This window comes from Taudactylus pleione, unplaced genomic scaffold (genome assembly GCF_031769625.1).
Source record: "Taudactylus pleione unplaced genomic scaffold, aTauple2 ptg000374l, whole genome shotgun sequence".
Taxonomy (NCBI): domain Eukaryota; kingdom Metazoa; phylum Chordata; class Amphibia; order Anura; family Myobatrachidae; genus Taudactylus; species Taudactylus pleione.
Genome location: NW_028284775.1, coordinates 3,015,609 through 3,034,012, shown reverse-complemented (window position 1 = coordinate 3,034,012; position 18,404 = coordinate 3,015,609). Strand labels below are relative to the sequence as shown.

The window sequence follows — 18,404 nt, the reverse complement described above, 5'->3', positions numbered from 1 at the left end:
AGATGACTGGAAATGTGTAGCCTGGTCCGAAGAGTCGAGGTTCTGTTTTGGGCAGATGGACAATTATTCATGTGGAGAAAACTCCACGAGACTATGGACCTCACATGCCAACAAGGGACAGTCCATGGCGGCGATGGCTCTGTTATGCTACATAACCCTCCTTGCGGATCATTTGCACATATTCATGTCATGCATTCAGTCAGATGGGAGTGGGGCCTTTCAGCACAACTATGTGCCACCACACAGGTCCATAGTCACCAGATTATGGCTAGAGGAGCATTCCTCTGAGTTTGGCATCAAGAGTTGGCCCCCTTGATCGTCAGATTTGAACCCAATAAAACACGGGCGGAATGCAGTTCAATGTGTCAACAATAGTAGGTTTCCACGAATACTAGGAAATTGTGGACCATTATTCAGGCATGGAGTACACTATCTACACAGTACTTCAGAGAGCTCATAGAGTCCACGGCTCATCGTGTCAATCCAGTTGAAAGGATGACCTATGCATTACTAGACAGCTGTATTTTTTCTTAGAAAATGATTACTTGTCACAGAAAATTGCATATTTATTTACTGGTATATTAAAAACTGTTTAGGTGAGTACTTCCGGTGGGCAAGGCATCCTGAATGGCCGCGTTTTACTTGGGCTCCTGAAAGCTGCTCCTTAAAACTAACATAATCTCCTTAAATTAGGGGGATTTGGAGACTGAACCCCTATCTGTTGCCAACAGATGCCTAGAGGCAGCTGTGGAGGGGTATATTTAATCAGGAGACCCATTATTTATACTTCCACCGGAGTCTGGCTGTTGATGGTATACGGCCCACGAGGACGCCATCCATGCGTTGGCGCGCAAATATCCCCTGAAGTCCTGACTATCTTAGTCACAAAGGACCCACGTTACAAGTGACCTTTACTGTATCCAGTCGTGGATTCCCGGGGTCTAAAGTTATTTACTTACTGGGACTGTTGTTTATATTGCGGATTCCAGCTTCTTCTACGCAGACTCTGGAGGATACAGGCGGCTGCTACTTTTCCCCTGCTGAGCTGCCGGGTGACCGTTCCTGAGGTTGGCGAGGCTCTCCCTTCCGACATCGGGGCAGATCCCTGTTCCTGCGGAGGCCGGAGAGGGCTGCTGTACCACCGCCACCCTACTCTTCTTGCTGCTGAGCTGCTGGGTGGTCGCCTTTATGATCGGGACGAGACTCGGCAACGCTGATCCCTGCTCCTGTGGACATCGGAGGAGGCAGCTACATTAACATCCCCCGTTCCTCCCGCGGCCGGGTTGCTGGGTGATCGCCCCTGTGGCTGAGACGGGTCTCCCTCCTCTGACTTCGGCGCTTATCCCTGTGACGCCGGCGGGACCTCGCAGTGCGACTGTGCACTAGAACCCTGGCGCTGTATCCCGCTCAACACTCCATGCTGCTGCTGGCCCTGAAGTCCGACGCCTTCTACCCTGAGTTCCTGTCTGATTGCATGGCCCTGTTCTGATCCTGAGGGTTTTGGGGGTGTTCTTTCCAGATAAGCCGCGGTTACTGATACACCTGCTGCGCTAGAGGATGGGTGAAGGACGCTGCGGGGGGCATCTCCTGGTCTCTGCCGGACATCTCAAAGCTGAAGTTGAGGAGACGGATCCTCATTGTCTCTCCTGTAAGCTGTAACACACTCAGAGAAGTGTCTTGTGAACTCAAGCTTACTGACAGTTCTGGTACTTTTTCTTTTTGCCCCGTCCCTCCTTGTGTGTACCTTTTCCCTCTGGTCTTGCAACACTATTTTGATTGCCCTTCCTCCTTTATTTAGGGCTATTGTCTAAATCCGATTACACAGCGGTGAATTCACTATAATTGTGTTGGGATGAATAAGTGGTTCATTAAATCAAACCAGCTACTGGGAACTACTATACCCTGGTAGACTTACGTTGGGTTAAACTGTATTTCTTAGTTTTACTGGGGAATTCTGATTTGCACACTCTTATATGTTGGTTATCTTTTGTAGCCCATTTGTATAGAATTGCTGCCATCTAGTGGCTGAAATATCACTATACTCAAGTTAATACATATAGGATATCATGGAGCTTTTGTAGGCTTACATACATGAAGAAATGTATCTCACATGATTTTATCATGAAACCAAAACATGGGTTTGAAAGTCTATTTTCTCTTGAAAACATGATGCAGATGTGTTTTGGGTAATATTACTGCAATATAATAGGAATTCGTGTATATCTACTTGAATACTATTGTCATTTTAATACTGTGTAGGAATATTTGATTCTTTTGAATTTCTCTGAATAACAATTATCTACCTAGAGTGGATTTTTCAGCGGAGTCTTTGTCAGGTGATGGACAGATACGTTCGCAAGTCCATTCCCGCTGTATCTTCTATAGGGTCAAGTGCTAAAATGGGTAAGGCAAATAAAACAGCCAAGAACATCCCTCCTTCTCCATCACATAGTGACACTGCTGATTTGGAGCCTGAGGGAGCGGCGTCATTAGGAAGCCATCCTCAGAACCCCTCAAGTATAGAAACGGCACAGAAAATCTCTAAAATACTGATGCCTCTGATAGATAAAAAATTTGATTCCCTCCAATCATCATTTGACGCAGCACTTACAAAAATAGATTCTAATACCTCCAGACTCAACATTTTAGAACAAAGAGTCAGTGATATAGAGGATCAATCTCATGAAATGCAACAAACAGTGAGCACACAATCAGATAATGTACAATCGCTCCGGGTCAAGATTGATGACATGGAAAATAGACTTAGGCGAAATAACCTGAGGTTTATTGGGATACCTGAACAAATAACTGGCCAGGCTTTGACCCATCTGGTGGCTCATAAAATACCTGAGGCCTTAAATATAACAGAAAACTCATTCCTACCTCATGTGGAAAGAGTTCATAGAATAGGCCCAGATAGAGCAGCACCTAATGCCAGATCTAGACCAGTGATCGCAAAATATCTGGATTATAGAATGAAGGAGAGGATTCTTACAGGGTACCGGAAAACACCTGCATTAATGATAGATGGTTTCAAAGTACTAATATTCCAGGATTTTTCAGCAGCAGTTACTCAGAAAAGGAGGGAATTCACAGAAGTCTGCAAACTACTGTATGAATGCAATACTAGTTTTGCATTGCTGTACCCAGCCAAATTGAGGGTGGAAGATGGGGGTCAAACAATATATTTCTCAGACCCCAAGGTAGCTAAACATCATTTTGGCATAGGTGTAGACCGTCAAAGATCACCACGTAGATGAAACGATAGAATGTACTGAAATAGTTTAAAGAATACATTTTACTTCCATAATTGGAATGGTAATATACAGGAGTAGATAATTTTTTCTATATCTGACGATATTCTGCAAGATGATAATTGTTTTCTAAAATGTTACGTTTTATTGACATGAAGGAGCTTTCCTCATCTCAGTGAGATCGTTTCTATTATATTTCTATACATTTTATATATTATTCTATAGAGTATGTTCAATAGTCCTGGTACGCATCGCAGATTGCAAGTGATGACCACCTCATGGATATATAGTTGGGAAAATAAAAGAAAAAGTTGGAAACGCTGCACATAACTGCATAATACATTTGATATTTGTTGGTTTATTTTTTTTCTTGTTTTGTCTTATTTTATTTTTGTTGGGTTCTCTCTTGCTCTCTCTCTTCCCCCCTGGAGGACAATGGGAATTGAAGGTTTCCTTGCTTCAAATATAGCGGTCTCTGCTCGCTGGGAAGGAGTACAGCGCTTTAATTTGATAATGTTTTTTGATTTTTCTACCCCAAAACAGGGTATTGGATAGACATGTCTCAGGACATGAATACTGGGAGAAATGGGGTCAATGATGGTAAGTTGAAATTTTTATCCTGGAATGTTGGAGGTTTAAACTCCGTGATCAAGCGAAAACGAATAATAACTCACCTTAAAAAATTTAAATCAGATATTATATTTTTGCAAGAAACGCATTGGGCAGAGGTTGACATCTCCACATTAAAGGCATCCTGGATAGGGGAATGCATTAAAGCTGGGTGTTATAGAAAAGTCAGAGGAGTTGCAATAGTATTTCACAGAAATTTGCAGTATACTATCATAAACACTATAGCTGATCCCACTGGTAGGTTTTTAATTATAGATGTGGAAATCTGGGGTTCCCGCTACACTTTAGTAAATCTATATGCACCGAATATCTCACCTCAAGATTTTATAGGACAGATGATTGGTATCTTGGCGCAACGCACCAATTATTCGCTAATAGTGGCGGGAGACTTTAACTCTGTAGAAAATCCATCAATTGATAGACAACCAACCCCACAATCATCTAATTCGGCAATATGGAGACAATTTCAATCTTTTAAAACAAATCACCACATTACAGATGTTTGGAGGTTATTAAACCCTACAGATAAATCATGCACCTTTTATTCTGCTGTCCATAACTCTTGGTCAAGAATTGACTTAATTCTTATCTCAGATAACATAGTGTTCAAAATACAAGAATCAGGGATACATTCAATTATAATATCGATTATTTAGAGGCGTGGGATACGCCAACTATCTTTTGGGGCGCATCTAAGGCTGTAATGCGGGGACAAATAATGAATTTTGTTTCTAGAAGACGAAAAGCTGAGGTGGCCGTGTATAATTCGATGTCGGAGGCCCTCACTTTAGCTTTGCAGAATTATATAGCAGATCCTACTGAGCCCTCTAGAGAAACATATGTCCAGGCAAAGCAAATACTTGAAACACACCTTCTACCCCAAGCTAAAAAAGATGTCTTATTCGCTAAGCATAAGTTTTACAGATGGGGGAATAAAGCAGGTAAACTACTTGCTAATATGTCCAAACCCTGGCGGAAAAGAACTTATATCACAGCCATTAGAGACACACATACTAATGCTTTAATCACTAATAATAAAGACATTATTCAGAAATTTGAAGAATATTACAGGGACTTATCTAGCGATCTTCCTTTTAACCAATCCCAACATGATGCTCTTATCACTGAAGATTTATTGCCAATATTGACTATAGAACAACAAGAAGCACTCTCAGGGGAAATAACATTAACAGAAGTATAGTCTGTCATAACACAATTAAAGCTGGGAAAGTCATCTGGTCCAGATGGATTCTCTAATGAATACTACAAATTATTGCAACAACAGGTAGCTCCGATCCTAAAAGATTTATTTAATGATATGATAGACAACAAGTCCCCATTTCATTATTTTACAAATACTACTACAGTACTGATTCCTAAGCCCCAAAGAGATACACAAAAATTAGAATCATACAGACCTATCAGTTTATTAAACACAGACGCCAAATTATTAGCCAAAATTATGGCAAATCGTTTACAGATTATTTTGCCCGAGTTATTAACCCCTCACCAATTGGGATTTCTAAGAGGGCGCCATTCGGTTCGTGGGTTTAGAGCGGTAATTGCTGCAGTGGCAGTATCATCAGGAATGTCCTCAAATTCCACTAATACTTTGTTAAGTTTAGATACTTCAAGGGCATTTGATACGGTGCTATGGCCTCACTTATTCAAAATATTACAACTGCGCGGGTTTGGTGCTTCATTCATTGACTTAATCAAATACTTATATTTGTCTCCCATAACGACGCTTTTAATAAATGGATGTAATAGCAATCCAATAGAAATGTTCAGAGGAACAAGGCAGGGGTGCCCCCTTTCACCCCTATTATTTGATCTGGCCATAGACCCATTAATTAGAATATTAGAAAAAGATCCTCTTTTTAAAGGGATTACAATAGGTTCTATAACAATAAAACTAACAGCATTTGCTGATGATATAATGCTCTATATTGCTAATCCTCATGAAAGTATGATTCATATATTTGATTTACTAAAAGAATTTGAAAAAATTTCGGGATTTGCAGTAAACATAAGCAAATCGGAGGCACTTTATTTGGGTCCACGTATCTCAATACCTCATTTACCGGAAAATATATCACTCTAGTGGGCCAGAGACAGGATCACATATTTGGGTATTAAGTTACCCAAATTTTTAGAAAATTTATATTCCTTTAATTACACACCTATCATTAAAAAAATATCAGACGAGCTAGAAGGATGGAAAAATGTATGTTTATCATATATGGGACGTGCTAGCCTAATTAAAATGATATAATTCCCAAGGTTGATGTACTTGCTTCAGGTCCTGCCTCTGTTCATTACAATAAAAGATCTGCAACTCTTGAATAAGAATTTTAGATCTTTTATCTGGAAGGGCAAACGACCTAAAATAAGCCTATTGAAATTACAGTAATCTAAATTAAATGGGGGAATATACTTTCCAGATGTTAAACTATATAATAAAGCAGTCATGTTTCGTTATCTGTCAGATTGGATAAATGGAACAGATAACTATGCCAACAAATCACTTGAGCGGGAGTTTCTCGAACAAAGGGATTTGATTACATTTCTGCACCTAGATGACCAAGAACTCTCTTCGGCTATAAAGGATAATCCACTATTGTGAAATACAAAACGATTATGGCATCAAATGAGACATGAGGCAGGCCTGAATTCACATAAAACATTGTTTCTCTCGTTTATAAGAAATCCTCATTTTCAGGAGGGAAGGGCGACATACCCATTCACACTATGGCAAGTAGGAGGTATTCAGAGAATAGGATGTTTGGTAGATAGAGAGGCTCATAGGGCACTGACATTTAGTGAAGCCAATAAAAAATATAATACTTTGTCGGGATACCCCATCGGCTTTCTTGCAGGCAAAGCATTACGTTAATTCTGTTATCCATGTATTTACAGAGGGAGATTGGGATAATTAAATAGATAGTTTTCTTTCTAAGCCACCAATTTTGAGAAAAGCCATCTCCACTTATTATCAACATTTTAAAACAAATATGGATCATGCATCCAATACTAGGGGACTTTCACAGTGGGTTCAGAAATTTCCTACATACACGATAGAAACTTTACTGACAGCCCTTAATTACTCCTGTAGGTCTCTAACATCAACAATTTATGTGGAGATGTTTTTAAACATATTCCACAGAGCTTATATATCACCACACAGAAGCTTTCTGATGGGAAGTACATCTTCTCACTCCTGCTATAGGTGTGGAGAAAATTATGCCGATTTATACCATTGTTTCTGGTTATGTCCAATTGTTAGAGGATTTTGGCTACAAGTAAAGAGATATGCGGCATCATCTTTGCTTAACTACGTCCCTTTCATAGCAGAGTGGCATCATCCCTACAGACACGAGGGCTAGTAAGGGAAGTAAAAGACTGCTTTTAGCAATCAGGGCGGCAGCACGTAAGACAATACTGCAGGAATGGATCTCGATTACTTCCCCATCTTTTGCATTATTTAAAGCAAAATTATTTAACATTTTTCGAATGGACTGGGTAGAGGTAGTATTAGAAAAAGAAATCAAAATAGAAAAATGTTTCAATACGTGGGAGTCATTTATATCTATACTATCTCTAGATATGCAACGCCAAATTTATAACAGTGTGAAGGATACCACATGGTATACACTTCGAACCCTCGAAAATAACCCTCCAATGGATATCACTTCTATTGGTCCCTGATCAGACTGAAGGCGAGAGGAGCCTTGATTCTTCGGGGGGGGGGGGGGGGATTTGGAGAGAGTTCTTCACTTATTTATTTTAGAATATTCATTATTTATTTATTTATTTTTATTTATTTATTATGATTACATTGATAACATCACAGACATGTATTATATACTGAATGTTACCATGCACAATGTAATGTTGTTTTTGAAAATTTTTATTGTGAAAATGTGCGGTGTTTCAATAAAAATTATTTGGGAAAAAAAAAACTGTTTAGGGATGTTTGGAATGTTTGTTTTATAGTATTGATTACAAGTTTCTTCTCAATAACCTTCAGCTAACATTTGTTACATTCAGTGTAGAAGATACAGTATGGAGCCAATAGATTATTCTGCATTATAAAAGTGAAGGGAACCCAAAATCCTCTCTACCTTTCATTTCAATACTAGCTGAAGTACCCAGCATTGCCTGGGTTTAAATCTTCAAGTTATTAAGTTTTATTATGTGATGTCGTCCAAATCCATCCAGTGGAAGGCCCAGAACAGGCTCCCTGGGTCAAAGTTCTGCTCGGTGTATTCGGCCATGAGGTTCGACCGGGACCCCAACCACTTTATTAGGCATCCCAGACCAATTGCCACCACTCTGGGAAGTTTTCATCCAAATCCATCCAGTGGAAGGCCCAGAACTGGCTCCCCGGATCAAAGTTCTGCCCAGCGTACACCAACGGGAGGTCCGACTGGGACCTCAACCCCCTAGTATGTCCTCTGGGATGTTACCACTCTGTGAAGTTTTTGTCCAAATTATGTGATATCGTCCAAATCCATCCCATGGAAGGCCCAACATCCTCTCTACCTTTTATTTCAATACTAGTTTTATTATGTGATGTCGTCCAAGTCCATCCAGTGGAAGGCCCAGAACAAGCTCCCTGGGTCAAAGTTCTGCCCAGCGCACGCCACCGTGAGGTCCGGCTGGTACCCCAACCACTCCATTAGGCATCCCAGACCAATTGCCACTCCTCTGTGAAGTTTTCATCCAAATCCATATAGTGGAAGGCTCAGAATATGCTTCCAGGGTCAAAGTTCTGCCCAGCATTCCCGTGTCAAAGTTCTGCCCAGCATACACCAACAGGAAGTCCGACCGGGACCTCAACCCCCTAGTACAGGTATCAGGGAACTTTTTTACCTTTTACCCCAAAATATATTTAGATACACCGACGTTACCCCCTTGATTTGAAAGGAAGGAAATTATATAGTAGTGCCCCCATATAATGCCCCTGTAGTAGTTGCCCCATATAATGCCCCTGTAGTAGTGCCCCCATATAATGCCCCTGTAGTAGTGCCCCCATAGTTATGCCCCTGTAGTAGTGCCCCCATTTAATGCCCCTGTAGTAGTGCCCCCATATAATGCCACTGCAGTGCCGCTTGTACAAAAAAAAACTTACCTTAATCCCCGCTGCTGCATACGCCGCCGTCCTGTCCGCCCGGCTGCTCCTCGGAACTATGGGAGAGACGTCATGACGTCTCTCCCATAGTGCACATGGAGAGAGCTGGAAGCTGGAGTTCAGAAGAGAACTCCAGCCTCCGGCTAACGCAGCGCTGCAGGGAAGGAGCTGGGCCCCGCTGGTAATAACATCTCAGCGGGTGTCCGGTTTACAGCCTCCCTGCGTCACAGCCGGGCATGCATATGAATCATTCTGTATTACAGAATGATTCATATGCATGCCTGGCTGTCCGTCCATTACCCCCAGGAATTTCATTTTTACCCCATGTGGGGTAATTTACCCGTTCCCCAGCCACTGCCCTAGTATGTCTTCTGGGATTAAATGTTGCCACTCTGTGAAGTGTTCATCTAAATCCATCCAGTAGAAGGCTCAGAATTTTCTCCCCAGGTCAAAGTTCTGCCCTGTGTACAACAAGGGAAGGTCCGACCCTAACTTTCATAAAACCTGGCCAGGATCCAACTGAACCACCTCACATTGTTCTCATCCCAAGCGGTGCAGGGACAAAGGCAAAATCACATATTCACACATAAAAACATTAAAAGTGAAGGTTAACAACATTTTAGGACCATATATAAAAGGTAAATAAATGATAGTATTAAGTCACAATACATGATACTGAGATTGGTATTTATAAGGCTTCACTCATATTTGTTACTTATTGGTTAAGGGTGTGGTATGGGTTAATATAGGGGGTTAAAATCCCTAAAAAATGTAAATATAGTCAACTTACATTTGGCTTCTGCATTACAATGGCTTCCAGCATCGCTACCATGCCCATATGGTTAACCTACCACAACATGTCCATTCCGTGTATGAACAAATGGGTGAATCCCTGATATTAATTCAGGTTTTGTATAATTTTGTATGCTCAAGACATTTCTTTAATTGTTATTCCTCTCCACAGATGCTTATTTCAGCATTGTGCTGTACATATTGGTTACTTACCTATCACTGGTCTTTGAACTCCCAGGGGCATAGTCCCAATCAACTTCTACTGCAGCTATATAGTACTCCCATGTTTTAATGTATCTTGTTTGAAAAACAGACTTACGGAGATTCAGTTCTTTTGTGTATACACATGGTTGCACATGGAAATTACTTTGCATTCCAGCTAGAAAAACAATCAAATAGAACAAAAATGTAAGCACTTGGAATTGAAAATGAAGGAGCACTGCAATGATTGCATAAACAATGAGTAAAGAAGAGACAGCTCTTATTTAACCAATATATATATTTATATATATCCAACAGCCGAGTGTTCACTCTAGGTCCGGCAGCAGGCAGGGTGCCGGACCTAGAGCTAGGGCACTTCTGCGCGTGCGAATAGGGGGCGTGGCCAAAGAAAAGGGGGGAGTCTCTTTATGACACATCCCCTTTTCGTCACTCCTGGGGGCGTGCCCGGCACTGGGGGCAGCCCCCAAGCACTGCGCAGTGAATGGATGCCGGGCGCATCCATTCACTGTGACCGCTGCACCGCCGGTGACCGCTGCACCTCCGTTTTCACCACCTGCTGGAAACTTTGACCCGCAGGTGGAGACAGAACCCGCAGGCTGTCTCAGCAGGGCGCCGAGCTGGAGGGCAGGGTGCTTTCTGTCCTTCACAAATAGGGTAGGGCGCTGCGCCCCGCTAAAACAGCCTAGCGGGAACGCTAGAACAGCCATAACATTAAAGCCAACTGTCTAACATTATGTAGGTCCCCCTCGTGCTGCCAAAACAGCTGGCGGTGACCGCTGCACCGCCGTTTTCAACACCCGCTGGACACTTTGACCCGTGGGTGGAGACAGAACCCGTAGGCTGTCGCAGCGGGCCGCCGCGCTGGAGAGCAGGGTGCTTTCTGCCCTTCTCAAATTGGGTAGGGCGCTGCGCACCGCGCTAAAACAGCCTAACGGGAACGCTACAACAGCCATAACATTAAAGCCAACTACCTAATATTACTGTATGTAGGTCCCCTTCGTGATACCAAAACAGCTGTAACTCAATGTGGCATGGACTCCACAAGACCCCTGAAGATGTCCTGTAGTATTTGGCACATGACTTTTGGTCATGTTCCTGAACACTTTTTGCAGTGTGGTAGAGCGCATTTTCCTTTTCACTTTTCACTTACCTATCATCCAACCACTATTAAAGCTGACTCATTGTTTTCCACAGGGCATGAATATTAGTAGTGTTTCATAGAGGTTCCTGCTTCATAACTATACTTTCCAGTATACAGTAGTTTGCTTCTAATGTTGTTTCAACTCACATGTTCAGGCTCCTTGGCAGCAGCACTTTTATACCCACATTTCCATAGGCAGTATTTCCAGGCTAAGTCCTCATACCAGCTACAGTATGTACTGGCATGGGCCTCTCTGGTGCTCGGCGGGGGGTCTGGGACTAACCTGTCCGAACGTTCTGGTGGGGTCCGTCCGGCGGGGGTGCAGGCTGTTGGAGGCTGGCGCGATGTGCGGGCAGGTCCCTGGAAGGTAGCGCTGGTCTGCTGGCATCCTGGAGTAGCTGGAGCTTGGAGTCTGCATCAGTAATGCTGGGGGCTGGGTGCCGCCATCTTGGGTCTGGTCACGTGTCTGGTAAGAAACAATCCAGGCTGCAAGGTGTACGGTGGCCTCAAACAACCAATCCTGCACAATCTTCAGGTACTTAAGGGCTTCCTGGGAGTCCTTAGGTTGCCAGTGCAATGTCGTACACAGCTTGGCTGTGTGTTAGTTCTCTGTGATCCCTATATCCGTATAATCTATTGTTCCAGTGTGCAGCGTTCCGTTAGAGTGATCCTTGCTTCCTGCTCCAGTCCAGTGCCTCTGCCAGCTTGTTATTCACCCCAGCCCGGTAGCTAACCGTTACCTGCACTACAATACAGAGCCTCCTCCGTCAGCGTACCCTGCCAGTTTCAGTGCTGGTTCCTGTACCTCAGCATCTCCAGAGCTAGCACACTGTAAACCCGGGGGTTTGTTTTTCTCTCCTGGGTCTCCACATCGCCCCGCAAGTCAGAGACATTCATGATCAAATACCCCCTTCGTCCAGCCTTGTTTAAGTTTCTCGAGACTGCTCACAAGGACGCCCCTGCACCCAGTCCGGGTCCCCTTCCTACTCTGGTCGTGACAAGTACTCTGTACCTCTCTTTGCACGCTAAGTATTGTTACCACAGTGGCAGCGCATTTGTGTATCTCATTGTACGCTACGTGTGTCCATGCCTCTTACTGTACGCTAGGTGCTGTCTCCACAGTGTCAACGCTCAGTGTTATCTCATTGCATGCTCCGCGCTGTTCCCACAGTGCCAACACATCTGTGTGCCTCATTGCACATTGCACACTATGCGCTGTTCCCACAGTGCCAACACTTCCGTACTTCTCATTGTACGCTATGTGCAGTTCCCACAGTGCCAACAGATTTGTGTGTCTCACTGCATGCTACGCACTGTTCCCACAGTGCTAACACATCCGTGCCTCTCATTACATGCTACGCGCTGTTCCCACAGTGCCAACACATCCTTGCCTCTCATTACATGCTACGCGCTGTTCCCACAGTGCCAACACATCTGTGCCTCTCATTACATGCTACGCGCTGTTCCCACAGTGCCAACACATCCGTGCCTCTCATTACATGCTACGCGCTGTTCCCACAGTGCCAACACATCTGTGCCTCTCATTACATGCTACGCGCTGTTCCCACAGTGCCAACACATCTGTGCCTCTCATTACATGCTACGCGCTGTTCCCACAGTGCCAACACATCCGTGCCTCTCATTGTATGCTATGCACTGTACAAACAGTGCCAACATATCTGTGTACCAAGCTCACACACTTTGGGTACTTAGCTGTGCTGGATTCTGAAATAGCTGCTTCAAGTTCTTTGAAATAGATCACCATTGTACAAGTCAATCTTTGGCGAGGATTGGTGTCAGATCTTTTGAGTTATGAAGTAATTTTGGCATTTCTTGAGATTTTACTTTCAGAAGGCAGTGATGTCCTGTGAGCAGTGCCTCTGTGAGAGATGTTATTGTTTACACTTGTGGTGATACAGCTGTGGCTTTGTGATGAGGTTTTGATAACAGTGGGAAGTAGATGAGGCATTAGGTGTGCGATTGTTGGGAAATAATGCAGGGTCATGTATCTAAAGCGTCAAATCATGTTGGTGGGACCATCTCAATATACAACACCATTTTCTAAAAAATATATATATATATATATATATATACATATATATATATATATATATATATACATACACACATATATACATACTAGCTGCCAGCGTTGAAGACTGGACCCCAAAGTACACCCGCAGCCTTAATTTTTTTACATTGTCCTCGTCTGTAACCCGGATAAGGATGTAAATTAGGAGTAAATGACAGTACAGGCAGGCATATTCTCTATCTATTTGGAATGGGGTATATCACTGCAGTACAGAGGGGGTGATTCAGCTGAGGATGGATATGCTGCAGTATGGTAATGTAGCAGGAGGCGGATGTCACGTGCATTGCTGATCCGAGCTGTGTCCAAGGATCCCTTAGGCCGGCTGAGTGACTATGGGGCCACGCAAGCCGGCTGCCACAGATGAATAAAGGAGGCCAGGAAATCTCCATCAGCCATCGAAGATCCTGACCTTTCCACCCCCAACGGCGGCAACACGCCTTCGTTTTAGGAACAGGAGGCCGTCGCCATCCCGTCCCCGCCTGGAAACGTCAGCAGACTGTCGGACTGAGTTCCTCTTATAGCTGTCTACTTTGAAATTAATTAAATGTATTCCTTAAATAAATATTTATACCTACTAACCTAAGGTCTTGAAGGCAGTTTCCTGCATTTCCACCCAGTTATATCAACAGTAAAAGTTAATGTACCACACCTCCTTTGTACATGTACCTTTTGTGTTACAGAAACGTCTCACCTTCAATGTGCTTTTCAACAAGGGATGATATCAACCAACTGCCACTCTGAGTTGTGGTCATGTTTGCTGTTGTGGATGCAGTGCCAGCGAGACTTATGACGGACACTTTATGATGGTTTTGCTCCAAGGATTGTCCAAAGAAATGAACTGAGAAGAACTCCGGTTTGGAGCTCATGCCTAATAGATGCCAGCTGATTTTGTCATTAACACATGCTGTAAAGTCTGAAACACAAATAAATGTACATCTGACCAACGTGCTCGCAAAAGGGGAGATTCTTGGAGATATATGTGAATGCAGACACTGCTTAGAATTACGTTACAGCAACATCACAGACTTTCCTGCTCATCTCTATGGGCTGCAAAGGAAAATCTGCAGGTTCCGGAGAAATGATCTAAACTTGCAGCCATCGCTACCAATTAAACTGCCCCAAAAAGTAAACGTGATATAAAAGAACTTAAGTCCTTCAAATAAAAATGAATTTACAGTGCATTATCTCACTACAATAAGTTTAGTCACAATATATGGTTATTATTATGCTTTATCACTAAATAATGATGCTACTTTATATTGGATAAGACAAAGTAAACCAGACATTGTCAGCTCCCATAGGGCCTGATTCTGAGTTGCATGTAGAGTCGGTGCCGCACGCAGTTGGCCAATATGTTAATTATGTACATATCTCCCAGTCACACAGTGCATGCATCCTGATTGTTAGCGCTCAGAGACGCGTTTCTGGGAGGTAATGGGGGGGGGGTGACTAAGCAGGTACAGTAGGCCATACTCAGATGGAGAAACTGTACCTGACAAAAGGCTGGAGCAAGTTTTAAAGGTGTGTCCAAGGGTGGGTCTAAAGACACACGGAGATGATGAAGATGCTGCAAGTGGCCGTCTCCGTAGTAATGAATCAGCCGCGGCATTATTAAATACGCACACGCATCATAATCAGCCTCATAGTGTCAATGCTTACAATGAAAGCAGCCATTTTGTAGGCTGACCAACTGTTCATGAGAATGTGAAGTATTAATTCAGTAAGTATTTGTGGCATCAATATAGTATTCATTAGCTCAATGATATTGCCGATTCCTAGTAAATTGTTATGCGGCGTATTCAAAATAGCTACCTTCACTTTATATTAGAGATGAGTGGTTCGTCTCTACTCGGTTCTTTTCGCCAGATTAGCGCAAGTTTGGAATCATTTTATTGGCTATCCATAACACGTGGGAACCAGATAGCCAATACGATGGTGCTTTTCAGATCCGAACGTAACCGAGTAGTACCTTTCCGCTCATCTCTACTTTATATACAGTAGGTAACAAAATGTGCCAGTTTTGTCAGTAATTCCAAAATAATTATAAAATGTATTTTAGTTTTTGTTTTACGTTTGTGCTCAGTTTATGGTGTTACTGTATGTTACACGAGGTCATACCTGGCCCAGTCCCTCTTACATAGCCATTTATAGTGTACATTAGAGGTCTCTGTTTTGCTGATGGAAACTTTTGCCAGCTTTTACTTTCGTCAAACACAGCAAACATCAGAACAAAATCTGTATTGAAGTGTTTTTGTTTCCCATCACTATTGAGGCTTCCTAATAAACGTAGAAGGAAAGAACAGGATAAAATAATTAATATACATTCACACATAACATTACTTATATAAAGTCTTGTACTACTTATACTACTTTAACAGTACTATTACCTAACTAACCTAACTATATACAGTATATTATGCATAAGATTTAATCTTTCATAATTCTACTAAATTATTTGTTATTGTTGTACACTATAAGCCAATGAGGCATATGAGAGTGGGAATGCTACACTTCATTTACACAGGACAGGTGAACATTTTGTTAAATCCTAGATACTTATGTACATCCTCATTATCTTACATTAAATTACATTACATAAATTAAAATGCAAAACTGTCCCTTGAAATAGGGAAATCTGACAACTTATTCCAGATACATATGAGCTAAGAGTTATCAAGAACAACTGTCTCTGACTTCCGGTGGGCGGGCAAATCATCATGGCCGCTTTTTAACTGAGCTCCAGCTGGTGGCTCCTTTGGCGACGTTGTTTGCCCTACTTTGGGGACCCAGAGGCTTCACACTTACCCCACTTGACTACCGGAGCGGAGAGGGTCAGACCGATAGGTCTCCTGCCCTTTTCCGTCACTTCACCGCCGGATCCCAACCACTCCCATGCAGCCTCCGTGACTGAATAGCGCGCAAAGAAGACCTCTCTCCCCAAGGCTGGTTGCGGGGAACTGCTCGTGCCACCCCCGGGAATTACCCATCACCCTCCACTGCGGAAACGGGCTCCAGCTGCCTCCGGGTTGACCGGATCAGGACACGCTGAACGGCATGTGGAGACGGGAGACTCCTCCCCATCCCCCACCATTCTGACAGCTGGGGGTTGCCTGCATTGCCCAGATCGCCTCTGTGGATCCTGTGTGAGTGGAGGGTCACCTCTCTGGACACTGACAATGGTACGGTGCTTTCTGACACAGGGGACACCTGGAATCCTGAGGGTTCCTAGGATTGCAGGCAGGCTCACTCACTCACAGTACATAGTGAGTTCTATATTATCTGTGGCTCTCATCCACCAGTCTTAATATATGGAGCTGTTGGGTACAGATCTGCACCTCGCTGAATGATACACCCACTGCTTGCCATAAAGTGTATATTACAATAATCCTCCTTTTTGAATAAGAAGTGCCTAGCTAAATTGTCTACTTTTCTCTGATCTGATTAGTTGATTGTTTTCTCCATCTAGTGGCAAAATTCCAACACTACAGCTATACTCAGCATTATATTGATTTCTGTCATATCATCTCCTTTATATATATTTTTGCTGTCTAATCTTATGACCATGAATACTGAGAAATTTGTGAACAAAACACCTAAACCTCCTCGAAATCCACAGACAACCAGGTCTAAGTCAACAGCCTCGGCTTCAGACGTTTCTTTATCCCCACCGTCATTTGGAAGAGACGACTCTATGGATACGCTGTTTGATGCCAATAAATATAGTCCTTTATCTATAGAAAGAGCTTTATAAATCTCTAATATCATCTCTCCGCTTCTTGACATAAAATTGGCTCCGCTTACAAAGGCCATTAATGCAGCCACAGCCCAATTATCCCAACACACTAAGAGACTAACCGAGGCTGAGGATTGTATCTCGAAGTTAGAGGATGATCTTTATGAAGCCAAATCGTTGATACACTCTCATGATTCAACTATTGCAGCGCTAAATGATAAGGTTGAAGATCTCGAAAATCGGAATAGGCGAAACAATTTGGTTCTGATAGGTCTCCCTGGATCAGTAAAATCTAGAGATCTGCATACACTGGTCTCTACATGGTGTCAAAACTGGATTATTAGCTGAGACAAGATCAGTTTAAAATTGAAGCGTGCGCGACGCCATCTTGCAAATGGCAGCTAGACTCCATTTTAGAAACAAGAATCTGCAAGACGCCATTTTATGACCAACGTCATTTCAAGTTACAATTCAGGAGCTAAGAACAGATGGCAATGTTAATCTACCAAGGGCAACTGGAAAAACAAGCCTTCTGAGTAAAAGTAAATAGAAATAGACAATGGGTAGTTTTACATACAAATTGGGAATCCCTGGATGCAGATAAAGTAAAGTTGTGGCAATTGTAATATAATCCAGGCATTGATATACACAATTGGATTTGTCTGAATCCTAGACAGGATGGCCCCAAATTTCACAGCTTGAGGTGATAATACATTTGCATTCCACACAAGAGTCTAGGAGAACAAAATAGGTTTTTCCCTTTGAACACAGGAAAGGTGGGAGGGCCTGTTGACAGGACACGTAGAACTATCTGGCCCAGCATGCTAAAATGTTAGAGACAAATGCACTCATCTTCATACACACATTAAATATGTCTTTATACCAAACCCTGAATACCCACACATTTCATATTCACTCATAAGGTTCCATAAGCATCAAAATGTATGATCTAAGTTGGTTAAGTTACTTTCAACGCTGAGAAATAAAGGTTTTTGATAACTAAGGTATTATACATGATAAGCAAGTTGTGTTTGGTCTTGTTCTGATGCATACGCTTTTTACAGCATTCCGGTATTATCGGTGGAGAGATCGCATCATGCAAACTCAAGTTATGGATCACAGAACCTACAAGCAACAAAATGTTTAAACTGTTGGAATGTACAGAAGGTGTTACTAGAAAGATTCCCCTGCTGTTAGAGGCAGGGAGAGTCAATTTGAACCAGCCTGTTAAATGTACTGTAACATATGCTTCTCCTCTGGGAACCAGTGATATCAGCAAGAAACTTTCCCTTTGTCCTGTATTAGTCTGAGGGGGATAAATATGTGTGCTTGTATACTGGTTTTTTAGTCCATGCTGAAGGTTGTATGAACTGAGGGTCTCTAGTCTGAGGTCTACTCTGGGTCCG

The 18,404-nt window shown here is 42.7% G+C and overlaps 1 protein-coding gene across 1 annotated transcript in view; it reads right to left on the bottom strand.

Moving 5' to 3' along the window:
• Positions 1–18,404, bottom strand: part of F5 (coagulation factor V) — a 143,758-nt gene that overhangs the window by 91,385 nt on the left and 33,969 nt on the right. Inside the window, exons 5-7 of the mRNA XM_088444919.1 lie at positions 15,384–15,542; positions 13,957–14,178; positions 10,024–10,189 (exon numbers count right to left, since the gene is read on the bottom strand). Coding sequence (XP_088301045.1) covers positions 10,024–10,189; positions 13,957–14,178; positions 15,384–15,542 — 547 coding nt within the window. The remainder of the gene's footprint in view (positions 1–10,023; positions 10,190–13,956; positions 14,179–15,383; positions 15,543–18,404) is intronic.